At 32.6% G+C, this 18,131-nt stretch overlaps 1 protein-coding gene across 3 annotated transcripts in view; it reads right to left on the bottom strand.

The window, feature by feature from the left end:
* LOC115890348 (dopamine N-acetyltransferase-like) overlaps window positions 1-18,131 on the bottom strand; it is a 102,203-nt gene that overhangs the window by 53,460 nt on the left and 30,612 nt on the right. The window contains exon 1 of one of the 3 annotated variants that reach the window (XM_030910546.1): window positions 6,923-7,066. The exons of 1 other annotated variant lie outside the window; for it this stretch is intronic. Coding sequence is in view for 1 of the 2 variants with exons in the window: in XM_030910545.1 (XP_030766405.1) it covers window positions 691-762 (72 nt within the window). In the remaining variant the exon portion in view is untranslated. Of the gene's footprint in view, window positions 1-690; window positions 923-6,922; window positions 7,067-18,131 lie in introns of those variants that run through there. One more of the 3 variants, XM_030910545.1, reaches the window with a different exon arrangement.

Raw genomic sequence — 18,131 nt, 5'->3', positions numbered from 1 at the left:
TACAACTTATATCTGAAAACTTTTTGTCTAAAATAGCTTATAATGGAATTAGGGACAATTTTTAAAATAACCGGAATTAGGTTTTTTCTAAATATCTAGTAAGCCATGAACTTTTTCAAAAATCTGAAAGGCGCATATTTATGACCCCACAAAACTGCAATTCTTTCCCCATTTAACCGACTCTCTATCTCCAGTAGTTTCCGAGATACCCATAGAGAACATCGTAGGAAACTCACCCTGTATACGATAACTTTTTCTACTAATTGAAAATATCTACCACTAATTTTGACGTTTTGAATGGTTACATTGAAATTAAAGGCACAAACCACTAATTTATTGCACTAATTGCGAGGTTCTGAATCAAGCTTAAAATATAATTAAAACCATTAATTTTTTAAGGTTCTGAATAAGGCTTTAGTAGACTTGAGAAATTCAATTTTTATAATTGCCAACATTTTAAAAACAAAACAAACATTTATAGCAAATCTACTAAGCGAATAAATATTTAGCATTCAATTTGAAAAACTACAATTTATTGTAAAACTATATTTATAAAAATCTCCGCATATTAAGGAAAATATATTTTAAAAATGTGTGCTATTATTGGGCGACTATGTTACAATAAATCTCATTATGAAGTTTTTTGGGAACAAAATTTAATTACCAAAAACTAACTAATGGCTTAATTACCTCATATCGAGTGAACTTAAATCTCTCGATGGTGGTCCTGGGCACCATATTTCTATGCATTTGCACTGCCATTGTCTTTATTTTTTATTAATTTATTAAAATCTCTAAACGCGAATTATTTTTTCCCGGCACGTAAGTCAATCGACTGACTTAATAGACTTATCGGTAGCAGCAGGAACGGATAACTGCAGGAGAGTATCGCGCGCGTATACCGGCAAAGCTAACACAAACCTGCTAGCGGTTTGGAGCGCTGCGTTTTATAGTAAACTCGGGCAGACGAAAGCGCGTAGAGCTTTTAGCGCCACGCCTGAACAATCACGACAGGTCTTTGATAGATTATCTTGTAACCCTTCCGACTTTAGGATCCATAAAATAAGACAGTTTTACTTGGTATACCTTGTAGGTTGCGTAGGTATGCGTTAAATAGTTGGGGGCAATCGTATCACTGCAAGTTGTCCAGATCAACTTGTAAAGGTCTCTCTTACTTTGGAGACAAACTGCAGTGATTATTAGGGTTTGAAGGCATATAGATAACATCGTTACGATTTATCGTACCGTGTAAACAGTACTCCACTTTTCCGATTAATTGAACCATAAATTTGTCAATCACATCGTTACGATTTCTCGTAACGTGTAAACCGCCCTTTAATCCAAGCGGAAACTACTTGTCAAAAGTTAGGTTTACAGATATAAAATTTGCCTAACGAACAAAAAAATGCTTAAAGTTTATCTCTTTCCGTCGTCGGAAGCAAAAAAATACAAAGAATAAAGAAAAAAAATATTTTTTGTCATACGCTCCCAAAAACAGCTATTTTACGGACTCATTTCAGTCCGTAAAATGTTTCTTTTTCGGCCTAGGCCGTAAAGGTCGTCATGGCAACCTTTATGGACTAAAATGTCTAAATTCGTTATTTGGTTGTTTTATTTTGTCATTCAGAAATTTGTCTAAAATCATAAAATTATACATATATTTATAATTAAATTATTAAATACTAACAATATCAAAAGCTAAGTTATTTGTTTAAAGTAAGTACCTAGGTACCTATTTAAAAGAGGCTTTTAAATTAAAATATTCTTAAATTACAGTCACAAACATTCAAACCATCGTCAATTTGGTCAGAAATATTCCATGCGAGCAGTGTTAAGTGTTAAAGAAGATATTTATATTGACAAATTTCCAAAACTTTTGCTTTTTTGAAGAGGAATTCGGTTGGTTACGAGCCTAAAAAGTCTAAGGTTTTGTCCATAAAAGAGATCGGTGATTTTTTGGCCACGGCTAGTGATGAAACTTATTTACTTACTAAGGTAAGTTTGCGATAATGATTTTTAAAATATATAGATGGTTTCTTATTCCATTGTATTTGATTTTTAAATTATTAAATACTAACAATATCAAAAGCTAAGTTATTTGGAAAAATAAAAATGAAATGAACAATTTTGTGCATTTTGAAAACTTGCATCTGCAATCGAAACGACTCCTCCATTGGCAGGTAAATTTACTTTCTGATGAGGTGGAGTAAATGCGAACGATGATGTACTTGGTAATACATCCGTGGAAGTGGTCGCGATTTTCTTTTCCCCCATTAGCAGTTTGCAAACTTTCTTCTTTTTCTCAATAGATTCTTCTATGTAACCTTCGGCCACTGTGGACGACCTAAATAATTATTGTTGTTTAGAACAAGATCGGAAAATATTAAAATTTTTACCTCCAACCTCCTAGGCGTTTCAGCGATGTAAAATCCACATCTGCATCTGCAGCAAGAGTAGCAGAACTACGTCGGAAACAATGACCTGTATATTCGTTTGGGTTCGACAACTTTAAAAATGCTGCTACAATCGATGGCATCTTCCCAAATGAATGAATGCCGACTCGTTGCACGGTGCATTTTCCTTTACGATAAGAGATGAAGACATAATCATGTGGTACATTTTTTGGCCTAAGACAAGCATATTTTCTATACAACTCAACTGGATTGACAACGTTCCCTTCGTTCACCACCGGAAACACTCTTTTGATATTAGTTTTTGTATCCGCAAGGGTAACTAAAAGGCAGCTGTTGTCTTTTTCTATGATGTCTTGCACTCGTAGAGAGTACAATTCTTCTTCTACATGGCCTCCACAAGGCCAATGACAAAGAGCTACCTAAAAATCAAATACAATGGAATAGAAACCATCTATATATTTTAAAAATCATTGGCTTGCAGCAATAAATAAATAAGTTTCATCACTAGCCGTGGCAAAAAATCACCGATCTCTTTATGGACAAAACCTTAGACAGGCTCGTAACAACCGAATTCCTCTTCAAAAAAGCAATAAGTTTTGGAAATTTGTCAATATAAATATCTTCTTTAACACTTATGCTCTCAGCATGGAATATTTCGACCAAATTGACGATGGTTTTGAATGTTTGTGACTGTAATTTAAGAATATTTTAATTTAAAAGCCTCTTTTAAATAGGTACCTAGGTACTTACTTTTCTAGTGGAAATAATTTAGCAATACATCTTCATTTACAACGAATACATAAATTTTTTACGATAGCTTTCCATTCAAATTAAAAACATCATATTCTTTCTGGTAAATGGCACGAGACTTCACAGGAAGTAAATCCAACTGATTTCTTTGGCCTTATTAGCAATATGTTCGGGATTTTGGAACATTTAAAATTGTTGATGAATTTGTGTGTGATTTTGTGACAAATTTCGAATGACATGTCAAATGCGATGAAATAAACAAACTCGTTACTAAGATATGAATTTATAAACCAACTTTTTCAAACATTATAATTTCAAATATGGAAAATTTGCAAATATCGTTCTAAAAAACTGTAAAAAGCGTATGACAAAAATAGTGTATGCTTAACACGTACCTAAATTATGTTTTTTAGGACTCATCTATTTCCGGACTCGGCCCAACGCCTCGTCGCAAACAGTAATGATTCGTCTAAAAACATCATTTTAGGTACTAGTTATAAATAGCCTGAAATATTTAAATTCAACTATTCGGAACACTTTAGTTTTTTAAAACAGATACGTCTAGAAAAGCCGTTGACGTTCTGTTAAAATTACATTATATCCCCCAAGTTAAATTTCAAAATTAACAATTATTACTACCTGATAACAATTACTTAATAAGGTAAAACCAAAAAGCCCAAACTTTCTGTATGATTATTTTTAATTTTTACGTATGTTATGTTTATTTGTGTTATGTTCTTTAAAATCAAAGAAGCGATTGCCATTCATTACTAACATCTACAGATGCATGAGCAATACATTTATTTTTATTAGATTGAATTAAAAAAGCCTCTTTCATTTTTCTTTTAGAGGCTATCGCTTCTATCGGATAGATGGATCTTCTATATTGAATAGATGAATCTGCCACAGAGGTATAGACATTTTTTATAATTACTATTTTATCCAAAGTATACACTAAAGGTAAGTATACACTGAAACAATTTAATATCCGACCAACATTTTACAACAGATTCGTTCCTAAATACATCCAGAGTGAAGGCTAAGTGAAAAATGTTCCGTTTTTATTTTTCAGTTCACTTCACAATTGCCAGTCGATCCTCTGTCGTAGTTTTTGTATTTACTATTAGTAGCTTTAAATTTAATTAGTTTTTAACTTATTATAATTATTAAACTATTCACCATTCGACATTATAATATTTACATTTTTTCTTCAAGAGAAATCCTACCACCTAGTACTAAAGCCATATTAACCCGGAAAAATGGACTGCTGGAAACAGTTGCAGTGCGCTGGATGGGAACCAGCAAACTGGATGACAATATGTAAACTAGGATGATTACACTGGATGATTTCACTCTGAGTGATTCACTTTGTATGTAAGTACAATAAATCCCGTTTTTAGGGTTCCGTACCCAAAGGGTAAAAACGGGAACCCTATTATTAAGACTTCGCTGTCCGTCCGTTCGTCTGTCACAAAGGTCTATCTTATGAACCGTGATAGCTAGACAGTTGAAATTTTCACAGATAATGTATCTATGTTGCCCCTATATGAACAAATACAGCATACATACATATAAAAACAGAATTAAATAAATATTTATAAATAAAAAAGTACTTTCACTAAACATTATCTTTTAAGTAAGAATTTTACATAGAATCTTTCAAGTCCTCGCTGGCCGCGTGGTTAAAGCGTTAGGACTTTACGCTGCTATGACGTTGGAGCCGTAGTAAGGCAGGTTCGAATCCTAGCCAAGGCGACTTTTTTTTAATCGTTTTTTTTTGTTTTGGTTTGGTTTGTTTTTTTTAATATTATTTGAACGAAGTTAAATAATTTTTTTGTATTATAAAATCTATGAAGTATTTGTTTCCAGTTTTTAGTTTCTTTATCTAAGTGTAGAAGCATTACAAACACATAAATATGATCTTTTGTTCGAAAAAGGCACAAGAAATAGTACAAACAAAAAGAAAATGGACTTGTATCGTTTTCAAAAGATTTCCGTGGTGTAGCGTTAAGGTTTTAAAGCTTAAAATCCGAGTCATATAAACTTAAAAGCTCTCCTTCTAAAACGCTTTCCAAAACTAAAAGCTTTTGGCATGACTGTATGGTATTTTATAACACATTTCGTGGTTAATGCGCTCTTAACTTTCCTAAATAATTTACAACTTTGCATGTAAATTTCTCATATATCGTATGTATATTCAAAGGGGATCTAAAATTTGAACATAACGTAGGAGAATAATTATGGGTAAAATTGCTAGCATAATTTTTTAATGACTTTTATAAGAAAACTAGCGTGTACCCGCGACTTTGTTCGCGTCGATTTAATCATTTGTAATGGTGATGATAAAGCAAAGCAAGCATTTCCATTAACATACAAACTGGATAAATTTTTCTCACATTTATGTCAGCATGAGAAAAAACAATATGGCGATATTATTATATAACTTGGTAATATTTGAGGGGTAGTTTCATCTCGTTGAAATTTGACTTTCGAAAAATCCGTTTACCAAAAATAAGCTTTTTACGTCAAGCAGTTTAAGCAGAATCGTGGTTAGCAATTACCAAACTTTTTGGATTTTGGAAAAAATTTCAAAATATGTAAAAAAACAAAATGAATTATGCGTGTACAAGCGTTTTCCCGAAAGACTAACCGTTTTTTAAATAACAAATATTGTAATATTGGAGGGGCGTTTTCACCCTCTTGGAATTTGAGATTCTAGAAACCCCTCCTTATCGAACCTCTACAACCCACAGTCATTCCGTTTGTCAAAAATCAGCTTTAAAAGCAGTTTAAGCAGAATCGTGATTACTCAATATGGTCATATTTTATGAAACACCCTGTATAAATTTTTAAAAAATCTTAAAATATGCAAAACAACAAAATAAAATATACGAGTTTAAGAGTTTTTCCGAAAAACTCACCGGTTTTTAAATAAAAAATATTCTAATATTTGAGGTGTGGTTCCACCCCCTTTGAAATCGGGTTTCAGAAAATCCCTTCTTATCGAACCTCAACACCCTAAAGTCAATCCGTTTTCCAAAAAGCAGCTTTTTACGTCAAGCGCTTTAAGCAGGATCGTGATTAATCAATGACCAGATTTTTCAAAACACCCTGTATACATTTTTAAAAAATCTTAAAATATGTAAAAAAACGAAATAAAATATACGTGTTTAAGCGTTTTTTTGGAAACTTGACCGTTTTTTAAATAAAATATATTGTAATATTTGAGGGGTGGTTTCACCCCCTTGGGACTGGAATTTCGAAAAATCCCTTCTTATTGAACCTCTACACCCTAGAATCAAACTGTATGCCAAAATTGAGCTTCTTACGTTGAGTGGTTTGAGCAGGATCGTGATTAATCAGTGAGTCAGTCACTTAAGGATTTTATATATTAGCTGTGATATTAGTATAGATATAATCTGTTAGAAAGATCATTTTTTACTACCCTACACGCACGTCTCTGTATAAAAAAATTTCATGTAAGGTGGTGGTACCCTTATGTTATTATGCCGCGCTTGAATAAATGCCAAAGTTCCCACTTGAGCTCTCCTACTATAATAGAAAAAAATTTACTGCAAATTGCTTACACACGCTTAACGAATAGGTGCTTAATTTTGTTGTAATTAAATGATGAAAAAGTTGACTCGAAGCATAATTGTCGCTATTTTTTAACACCTCAAGCGTCAATTAACGTTAATTAGTTTTTAAACATAAACACAAATAAATAATTACTTAACTTTCTTTTAAAATAAACTTACTTTTTCAACAGAAGAAAACAAAATATAAACAACTTATATTTTGTTGTTAATATTAACACTACACTGATGAACAGAAATTAATTAATTATATAATATCAATATTTATATACCGTTGTATACGTGAGAATATACAAATAGTAACTAAATGTAATTTTATTTAGTACAGTGTATTTATCGTATTGTGAAGCACTTATGTGATAAGATAATGAAAATGAAAATGAATACTGTTCTTTGATAAAAGTCAATGAATTTATTTATTGACTTTTAACATACTTATATTTTTTCAAACATTGTGTGTTTTGGATAATCATCAACAATGCGGAAACATATGCAATCAAATTTTTGATCATTTTAATTAAATGTTGTGCATTATGACTTATGATTCATTAATTACTGTATCTATCTCACTTAGTCAACATATCTTTGATGTTCCGATAAGATTTATACTCCAATTGATTTTTACTCTCAGTATTCTACAGAATCTACTTCATATTCCTTCAACTTGACAAAAAAATTGCAGATCTTCTAAAAAATCACCAAATTTTGTGTATTTTATCTATTTTTTTCCATAGCAACTGTTAAAATTGCCTTATATCTATCAAAAATAGCAGATAAAATAGTACTTTAACCGCAAGGGTGGATTAAATGATACTTTAACAGCGAGGATAAGTTAAAAACTTTATTTCTTCTCGCACGTTTTTTAATCGCTTCCATTTTTGAAAATTTTTGTATTTCTTTTCTTAAGTTATTCGGGATTTAAATGGAAGTAGTTTGGATATGGCGCTTGTCGCCTCAGCCTGAATGTCTGTTGGTAATTTACTTATTTCGTTTTGAGCCATTTCTGGCTCAAATTCAATCAGCAATCGAAACGAAAGAGAATTAAAAAATATTGACTCAAAACCGACAACTAAAGAGACAGCTTTATTTATTTGTCAAATTACATAGAAACCAACGCCAAGCCAGCACAATATTTTTTCTACTCGTAATAAATTCCTTGAAATAATAATTTCTGAATATTTTTTAAAACGTAACTCGCTATGGAAAAATCTTTTCCCAGAAAATCTTTTCGGTCATTTTATCGTCTGGTATAAAAAATATCTATTATAACTCGGAAAAAAAAATAAAAACTTATTTCTGGTAATTTTTGAACACCAATGTATTAATATTAGAATTAGATTCTTGGATGAAGGCCTGGCTATGCCTGTACCCTGTCTGTTTCTTCAGTGGTGAGTCTGCTTTGCCCTGATTATTCTATGGATCATACATTTGGGTATTCTCAGTACTGGCTCTGGACTTGAATAGGATTTTTGTGATCCTTGCCTAGCTAGTCCATGGGATTTTTTGTTGCGTTGGATGCCGTTATGGCCCGGCAGCATATTCATATTCTGTCAACGTAATACGATATTCGGCTAAAGTCGCAAGCGTTCGAGCCTAACGTTTGCAGAATATGATTACATTGAACTAACGTTGGCAGTTTATACGGCTGAATTCGCGTTTGAGCCTAGCGTTTGGAAAATATGATTGAATTGAACTAACGTTGGCAGTTTATTTGCCATCCGACACAGTTTGTTGTTTAGTCTTCAAATTATTCATTTAAAAATTTGGCTTTGCATGTTGTTATTAACATATTGTTGTTAACGAGCTGCTCATTACCTTACACTGCATCAGGATACTGCGACGTGCAAGACCACAAGATTTACTTTTTTGCAACGCAGTCTCCTGCAGGGGGCATTCCAGTTGAGTGTATCATTTTTAGTAGTCAGAAACAACTTAGAATTATTTGACGAAGCTGTTAAGAATTTAAAGGCAATCATGCCTCAGAAAGTTTCTCCAAAAATAATATTAACCGACGATGATCTCAGTGAAAGAAGCGTTTTAAAAAAACAGTGGCTACAGGCAGAGCTCCTGCTTTGTTCCTTTCACGTATTGAAGGCAGTATGGAAATGGTTGACTGCATCGAAGAACCTAATCAAAAAAGAAGACAGGCAAAGACTATACACGAACTTTAAGAATATATTAACTTCAACATCAGTTTTACTTTTTTAAGTAAACGCGCAATGTATATAATGGATTGTTCTTTGAATCTAAAACAACATTTTGTCATCGTTTTAGTTAAAAATTGCACTTCAACAAGTTTGAAACCGTTCTCATATCACTTTTTGTTCTTTTCCTTCAAATAACTAACCATTCACGCATATAATCATCAAATTTTTTAAATTACACCTAGTGCTTAAACAAGCATTAAGTGCCAACGGGCAGTTGCGATGCTCATAATTTGCTAACGCTTCACGGCGCCCGGTACGAATCCAGCCGAAGTCGTATTACGTTGGCAGAATATGAATATGCGGCCCGGCACCTAGGATAATTTATCTACGTCAGTTGAAGTGAGTTAAGAAGCTCCTAACTCACGCATTTTGAGTGAGTTAAGAGCTTCTATATTGTTCTATATTGACCAGGCATTCCCAGGCGAGTCTCGACGATATCTTATTAGAGTTTCCCTATGTATTGTTTCTTATTTTCTTTCAAAAAAAAAAAAAAAAAACAACGCTTTATTGTACAAAAAGCCAAAACAGCTTCATCGACAAAGCAAAACAAAAAAAGCACAAAAACAAATATACAAATAATACAAAAAATACAAAAAATGTCATACAATACAAATCAATTCAAAAAAAAATTTACGTCATAAAATTACAAATAAAACATATATGGACATTGCAGAACACAGGCGTATCTAGAAAATTTTACAAAAGGAAAACTGTAAATGGATAAAATCATGTTATAATAACATAAAATCAAGAGTTATAAAATATTAAATACTAGACCTTTAACCAGTGTGTGAGATGATCAAAATATTAAAATTAAAATTCTAAATTGTTCATGATTAAACATCAACAAAAAAGTCGTTTACCGCATATAGGGCTCTCTCCAGTAAGTATGATTTCAGAGCTTTGCGAAATGCGGGAAAGAATGAAAGTGACTTGATATTCGAAGGCAAATGATTGTACATTTTCTTGGCATTGTACAGTATTGAGCCCTTAACTAGTTCTGAGCTCGGGGTTGGCAGATAAATATCGTGCTCCGCATTCCTAAGTGGATAGTTGTGAGAAGGCCTTTCCGGAATAGAGAATATGTGCTTGCGGATTAAGCAAACGGATTCAAAAATGAATAAGGAAGGAAGAGTCAGTATTTTGAAATTTTTAAAGAAATTCTGGCAGTGAGTTCTACTGTTTAGTCCCAATAAGTATCGAACTGCTCTCTTTTGAAGTTTGAAAATACGATCAAATTTTGTCGCGCAGCAAGTACCCCAGAATGGAAGGGCATAACGAAGATGCGACTCAAAAAGGGCATAATAGACCATTCTAGAGGTTGATGAGTTAAGTTCCTTAGACACTGATCTTAGCGCAAAACAGGCAGAGCTTAGTTTCTTTGATAAGGCTTCGATGTGCAAGTCCCATTTTAAAGAGTTGTCCACAACAAGTCCTAAGAATCTCACAGAGTCCACGACGTCAATAGTGGTGTTATTGAGTACAAAAGGTTGTATAGTACTTTTATATGACAAAACTTTAGTTTTTGAAAGGTTGAGGCATAGGAGATTAGAATCGCACCAAGATTTAATGGTTCGTAAGTCACTGGTTATAGTATCATATAGTGCCGTAACATCTGGGCCGCTCCAAGTGAAACTAGTATCGTCCGCAAAGAGGCAGATTTTACCGCTAATGTCTAGATTTGCAATGTCGTTGATAAACACCAGAAATAAAATAGGGCCAAGTACTGAACCCTGAGGGACACCACATTCTATAGGCTTACAAGAAGACATAGACGTATCAATCCTCACAAACTGCCTTCTGTTGCCAAGATACGACTTAAGCCATTCGAGCGGCACTCCCCTGAATCCATAGTTTTGCAATTTGTTAATTAAGATTTTATGATTTACACAATCGAAAGCCTTAGAGAAATCACAGAAAATTGTAGCTGTAGAGTGATGGTTATTCAGGCTAGAGTATACATTATTAAAAAGGTCGAACATAGCATCATTTGTGCAACTGTTACTTAGAAATCCAAATTGATGGGTAGAAAGTACTTTATATTTAAGGAGAAAAGATAGAAGCCTTTTTTAACCAATCTTTCAATGATCTTAGATAATGTGGGCAGGAGAGCAATTGGGCGATAGTTCGAAGCTTGATCTTTATCTCCTCCTTTATGCAGAGGAATAATTATTGCTGTCTTAAGGCAGTTTGGAAAAACTCCTTTTGGAATGACTCATTAATTAAAGTAGTAAGATAGATTAATGTGCATTCCGGAAGTTCAGAAAGAACATTTGAGAGTAAACCCATCAGTCCCAGATGAGAATTTATTTTTAATACTTTTAATTGTACTACGGAGCTCATCTAATGCTACGGGCGTGAAGAAGAAACTGTGTAAATTCTCATTTGCTTTAGGGAGATATGAAAGTGAATCATGAGAAGGAGTTATGGTGTTCACTAAATTTTTAGCCACATTAACAAAGTAAGTGTTTAAATCTTCAGGTGGAATTAAAGACTGTGCCAGACGAAGAAGTCTTATTCCTTAAGTCATTTACAATAGCCCAAGTCTCTTTAGCAACATTACCGGATTTGGCTAGCCTCCCATTATAATAAATGTCCTTGGCAGCTTTTATAGTCTTACGATAAACCCTTCTATAAAGTTTCACGTAATTATGAAAGAAAACGTTGTCTGTGAATTTTTTAAGGTGAGATAATGAGCGCATGTTCTTTGCAGATATACGCAAGCCGGTCGTAGACCAGGGTATACCTTGCTTACTTTTGATAGGCCTAAGAGGAAACGCCTTGCACGCCAGATTAGACAAGGTATTTATAAATGAAGAAAATTCGGAATCGACGTCAGCCGAGGGGACAACCCACTCAGTTGTTAGACATAGGTGGTGAAAATTTAGAAAATGTTTATCCGAAAAAATACGGCCCAATTGGCGCGAGGTATTTTTGCCTTTGGAATGTGGCAAAAACGTTGTCAATACTGCCTCATGATCAGAGAAACCTGAGTGAAGGACTCTACAGTCAACGAATTCCGGGTCAAAAGACGACACGACATAATCTATAGTACTAGAGCCAGTTTTAGTTATTCTAGTTATTCTAGTATTTCTAGTATTCAAAATATTCTAGTATTCAAAATATTTCTTTTAATATATTAAATAACAACATAAATCAACAACTTCCTTATTAGCAAAAGGTGTTTTTTTTATGTTTCTCAAAATTGGATTTGAATGAAACAACACAAATTATTAATTACCTTCGACTTATAAACATTACTCATCACCAAGAAAGACCTAATAGAAGGTTACAAACACTTCTACTGAAACAGAAAACATTCCACTATACTTTCTAAAAGCGTGACTTTGTTTTTGATAACAACCATAATACATTTTTATTTGTGAGCCTGTTTATATAAAATAAATATTCCAGTGTAGCAGAAAACCAGAAGTTAATATTCGTTTTGTGGTATTCCCATGGTCGACGACGTCATTAACTCATAATATATCAGAAATTTCCGATTTTACGGTTGATATTTTACTACCTTAAACCGTCATCATGATGGAGTAATTATATCAAAACCAAGAAGACAGAAAAAAGGTATATAAAATGAAATGACTAGCGCAGGTTACTTGCTGTTTTTTTTTTCTTTTTGAGAATTCGTATTTTACTTTATATACAAGTTGGTACTTCAGGGAGATAAAGTAAACTAGAAATTTATCGAGGAACCTTTTTTATTAAATTATTGTTCGGAAATATAATTATGATAAATAATGTATTTACGTAGGTTCATTTCTGGAAAAAATCTGTCATTCTTGGTATGTTGCTACTGAAACTGATGTTTAGTCATCTTCTGATGATGCTGATTGTCCCATCTCAGGTGTGGTCTTCCCCTAGGTCTCTTAATTCCTCGTGGATACCATGCTGTAATTTTTGTGGTCCGGCTGTTGTCGTAACCACCGTAACAACAAGGCCGGACAGCTGTGACGTAAAAGTCTCGTGACGTCACCGACTGGAGGCCCAACTCTATTTAGCAGCGTTGATAATTACCCGATAAAAGTTCAAATTGTGGATCTTTTTTCACTCACCAGATATATTTCGAAGTTTTAAAATGTCTTTTTCCGAGTTTTTAAAAATATTATAGTATATAATAATAGTTTTAATAGAATACGGAAAAAATCATACCGGTCAATAAATGTTTATCTCTCACTTTTTATCAATCAAATTTAATAAAGCAATATTTTAAGTTCACAATATCTTTGTAACTTTGTAAACAGCTTTGGGGATATTGCGCCTGTTTTGGTGTATTCTGGTGAATTATAGAATAAAAGGAAGCAAACACAAACAGTTGTGTGCTTTTGCGTCGCAACTATATTAATCATGAATACTAAATTGTAAAATATTAAATTTGAACTTCTTATTAGTGCTACATAAATTACATATTGATGAACCACTTAATATTAAAAAGCAAAAATAAACTTTCTGGGGTTCCCGTGTTACCAGAAATTAGCACTATACACTAAACCAGAAAAAATATATATTTTAATATTTATTCTATTATTCAAACCAACCACAGAAATACAATTATTATTGTGATATGTGATGAGTACTAATTTTGAAGAATATTTCAAAAAGTAATGTTAACTATTTTGTTATTATTTATTATTCTTCTAAAAGTGTTGAAGAAGAATTCTGTAAATTGTCGAGTAACCTCAAGATTTTTGTAAATTTCAAAATGTTTTTTGTTGTTAATCTTTCCTAGAGATTTTTTTAAATCTTTATTTTAAAGTGAAAAACTTCTTCCAGCATTGTCTCACAATCAAAAAAAAAACAGTATTTTATTGTTTCTGTTGCATTTTTGTATTAGTTACTAATAGGTATATAGGTAGTTGTCTCCACCTAACCACATTTTTACTTTTTAACTATGTTCTTGATCTAAAAAGAATCAGATGAAAGCAACTCTTGTCAGATTAATTAAATAAAATATTTTTTTATGCAAATCTTACCTCATTATGCAGACACAGCTACTTTCAGATTACTTTTTTATGTCTTTTTTATCCACATTTTTTTATTTTTATAAAAAAAATATAACATAAAGCAGGAAACAAACACCAAGCTCACCTGTATCGGTTTCAATTGTTACAAAGTGAACGTATAATATAAGAACAATAATATTATAGAAAAAAAATCTGGAGATATATAAATCAAATGACCAGAAACAGTTTTTTTATCAACTAAAATTAATTAAATGTGACAAGTATTATCTAAAATATAATCAGGATTGTGTCAGTTTTTTAGGTGTGGGCATATATCTGCCTCTACACACATATCTAACCAATAGTTATACAAAAAAATAGATCCATTTGATAATCATCATTCAGTGTTTGTCGGCAACTTTATATAGATTCAGAATATATACACCTCGATGAAGGCTTAGGTATCTTGGTTTTGTGACAAAAAGAATTTTTTGGACCCTTCTTTTAAGCTATTTTTGATGATGGTTAAAACGTCCTCTACATCCATTACTGTTTTCGTAAGACTAAATGGCCTAAATTTTCTTATTTCTATGCCTTTTAACTAATAAATAACAGCAGCTTCAACAAAATCAGCCAAAAAAATGACCTCTTTTCGCTCTTTTTACACATTTTCAAAACTTTTAGAAAGTAGCTTCCTGATCGGGTCTGTCAGCCTTACTAGATTAGTTCTGTAGTTGTAGCGTTACCATTTAATAAAAAAAAAATCAAAAGAAGAAAAGTTAATATGTTGATAACCAGAATAGACACTGGACATTCACCTAAAGATTCTATAATGTCTTTTGTGATTCACAAACGTCAGAAAATATACCTTAGTGCGTGTAAGTAGTTTTTTCTATATGCCTTCGTATTTCTTGCATTTTTTCATATGTAACACACCCTCAATGGGCGTGTACTATGTCATAATACGAAAAAAACACATAATATGATATAGAGAAACGGTTTACTGAATTGTAAGTGATATCCGTCTTGATGTTTTTTTCATATTTGTAGGTCAATCCGATCCTCTAGTTGCACCGTTGTGCATAATCATTGTTTACAAAAACTTTTTTCTTGTACATTTATAAAAAAAGGTTCTTTATACTAAAAGACGTCATAGAATTTCTTTATATGTGGTTGGTTATAAAGTTACAGTTACAAATTTACTTATACTTGTGTGGGATTGTTAAAGCAACCAGTGGCGCATCTAGAGACTGAGTCTGGGGGGAGGGGTAGTGTAAATATTCAAAAAAGTACTAAATTTGAATTAAATTTTTGCTGGAAGGTATTGTAACTCTGGAAAAACTCTACTTGGATTGGTTTGGATATTCTGTTTTAATTTGTATTACTAACTTTTTTGTAACAATTTTATTTTATACCAAATTTTATCTTATTAATTAATTGCTTTCTGGGAGGGGTAATTACACCCATTACCCCTCCCGTATATACGCCCTGTATAGGGCTTGTTTCTCTCTACAATTTCCTGTTTCACAATGTACCGTTTGTGTCCTGGGGTGCAACTTTGTTCATGTTTCAAAGCGATAGCAAAGTAATTTGTAGCTTGATGCACTATGTTCAGTAGCAACATCGATTCGTAGCGATATTCTGATTTCTCGCTTTGTGGCGAGGCGACAGTCTAGACACGTGTGCAAGAGTGTGATAGTGATACCATATTTCGCAGCATTTGAGCGACAATAGTTTTGCAATGAACATAGTATCGATCTGGTTTTGACATCGCTTCTAAACGATCGCTTGCTAACTTGAACAAAGTTGCACCCCTGGAAGGGTTCATAGTTTCATAGTTGTCGATTTTCGATAGAAATCAGTACATGTATATTATTTCGTACATTTTTCATTTTATTGATTTTATGGAAAGCACTGTCCATTAAAATGTTGTATCCTATGTTATAGGGCTTGTTTCTCTCTACAATTTCCTGTTCTAACAATGTACCGTTTGTGTCCGGGAAGGGTTCATAGTTTCATCGTTGTCGATTTTCGAAAGAAATCAGTACATGTATATTATTTCGTATATTTTTCATTTTATTGATTTTATGGAAAGCATTGTTCATTAAAATGTTGTATCCTATGTTATACGGCTCGTTTCTCTCTACAATTTCCTGTCTCACAATGTACCGTTTGTGTCCGGGAAGGGTTCATAGTTTCATCGTTGTCGATTTTCGAAAGAAATCAGTACATGTATATTATTTCGTATATTTTTCATTTTATTGATTTTATGGAAAGCATTGTTCATTAAAATGTTGTATCCTATGTTATAGGGCTCGTTTCTCTCTACAATTTCCTGTCTCACAATGTACCGTTTGTGTCCGGGAAGGGTTCATAGTTTCATCGTTGTCGATTTTCGAAAGAAATCAGTACATGTATATTATTTCGTATATTTTTCATTTTATTGATTTTATGGAAAGCATTGTTCATTAAAATGTTGTATCCTATGTTATAGGGCTCGTTTCTCTCTACAATTTCCTGTCTCACAATATACCGTTTGTGTCCTGGAAGGGTTCATAGTTTCATAGTTGTCGATTTTCGATAGAAATCAGTACATGTATATTATTTCGTATATTTTTCATTTTGATGATTTTATGGAAAGCATTGTTCATTAAAATGTTGTATCCTATGTTATAGGGCTCGTTTCTCTCTACATTTTCCTGTCTCACAATGTACCGTTTGTGTCCGGGAAGGGTTCATAGTTTCATCGTTGTCGATTTTCGAAAGAAATCAGTACATGTATATTATTTCGTATATTTTTCATTTTGATGATTTTATGGAAAGCATTGTTCATTAAAATGTTGTGTCCTATGTTATAGGGCTCGTTTCTCTCTACAATTTCCTGTCTCACAATTAACCGTTTGTGTCCGGGAAGGGATCATAGTTTCATAGTTGTCGATTTTCGAAAGAAATAATTAAAATAAATTAATTTCTTTCTGGGAGGGGTAATTACCCCCATTACCCCTCCCGTATATGCGCCCCTGAAAGCAACTGATTATTAGAAGTTTTTTTATGATCTTAATACATACAGTATGTCCCCGGATTGTCTTTACCTAAGGAACATTTTTGATTATTGACATTTTGAGAAAAATGCATTTTTCATAAAAATTTTGATTCTTCTAAAATGGTTAATCCCGTTTAGACTTTTCCAAATTTCCATACCGTTTTATAGAATATTAAAAAAAAATGAAAATATGGTTGAATTTTGAAGTCCTAAAAATCGAAAGGTGTGTTAAACAAAATAGCTAAAAAAATAAAAAAAATAAAAACATATATGGTTAAATTAGTGCATTTTAAAAGTATCCAAAGGTGTAAATTAAAAAAAAAATCGTTTTTTCCATAATATTAACATGGGCCTTGCATAGCAAACACCCTATATAGACTCCTTCGTATCCTTGTATATAGCACAGATTTTTTTCTAAATGTTAACCTTGATAGTGTTAAATAATATCAACAATGCCATTGTTTATAAGTCGATTTTTTTCTATAATTTGCACTTAAAGATTTATTTCTTTTCCATTGAGTTTTGTCGTCTACTTGATGGTCTAGGTCGTTAAATTAACGATTCCAGTTGCTAATTTGATGTCTGTGAATGCTGTCAATTGATATCATTACTTATAAGTGGATATACAGGGTGTAAAAGGTATTATAGATTGTACAGGAGTGGAGAAGTTAGTCACCGCGACCATATAGACTTGGTAAATTTCAGTTGATTTCAACAGATTCCGACCGCAGCGCTTCAACGACAGAAATCAGAAATTATCAGTATGTACTTCACGCCGCGGTCATGTTGGTCGCATTAAAATAATATTGAAATCGTGTTTTTGTTATAATATTCAAGTATTTTAATTTTTTAAGTGACTGACTCACTGATTAATCACGATCCTACTCAAACCACTCAACGTAAGAAGCTCAATTTTGGCATACAGGTTGATTCTGGGGTGTAGAGGTTCGATAAGAAGGGATTTTTCAAAATTCCAGTTCTAAGGGGGTGAAACCACCCCTCAAATATTACAACAATATTTTTTATTTAAAAAACAGTCACGTTTCCGAAGAAACGCTTAAACACTTATATTTTATTTGTTTTTTTTTACATAGGTATTTTAAGATTTCTTAAAAATGTATACAGGGTGTTTCGAAAAATTTGGTCATTGATTAATCACGATC

Source organism: Sitophilus oryzae, unplaced genomic scaffold (genome assembly GCF_002938485.1).
Source record: "Sitophilus oryzae breed Bouriz unplaced genomic scaffold, Soryzae_2.0 scaffold_863_pilon_pilon, whole genome shotgun sequence".
NCBI classification, from domain to species: Eukaryota; Metazoa; Arthropoda; class Insecta; order Coleoptera; family Curculionidae; genus Sitophilus; species Sitophilus oryzae.
The sequence above is the reverse complement of the archived record's forward strand: the minus strand, read 5'-3'. Positions and strand labels throughout refer to the sequence as shown.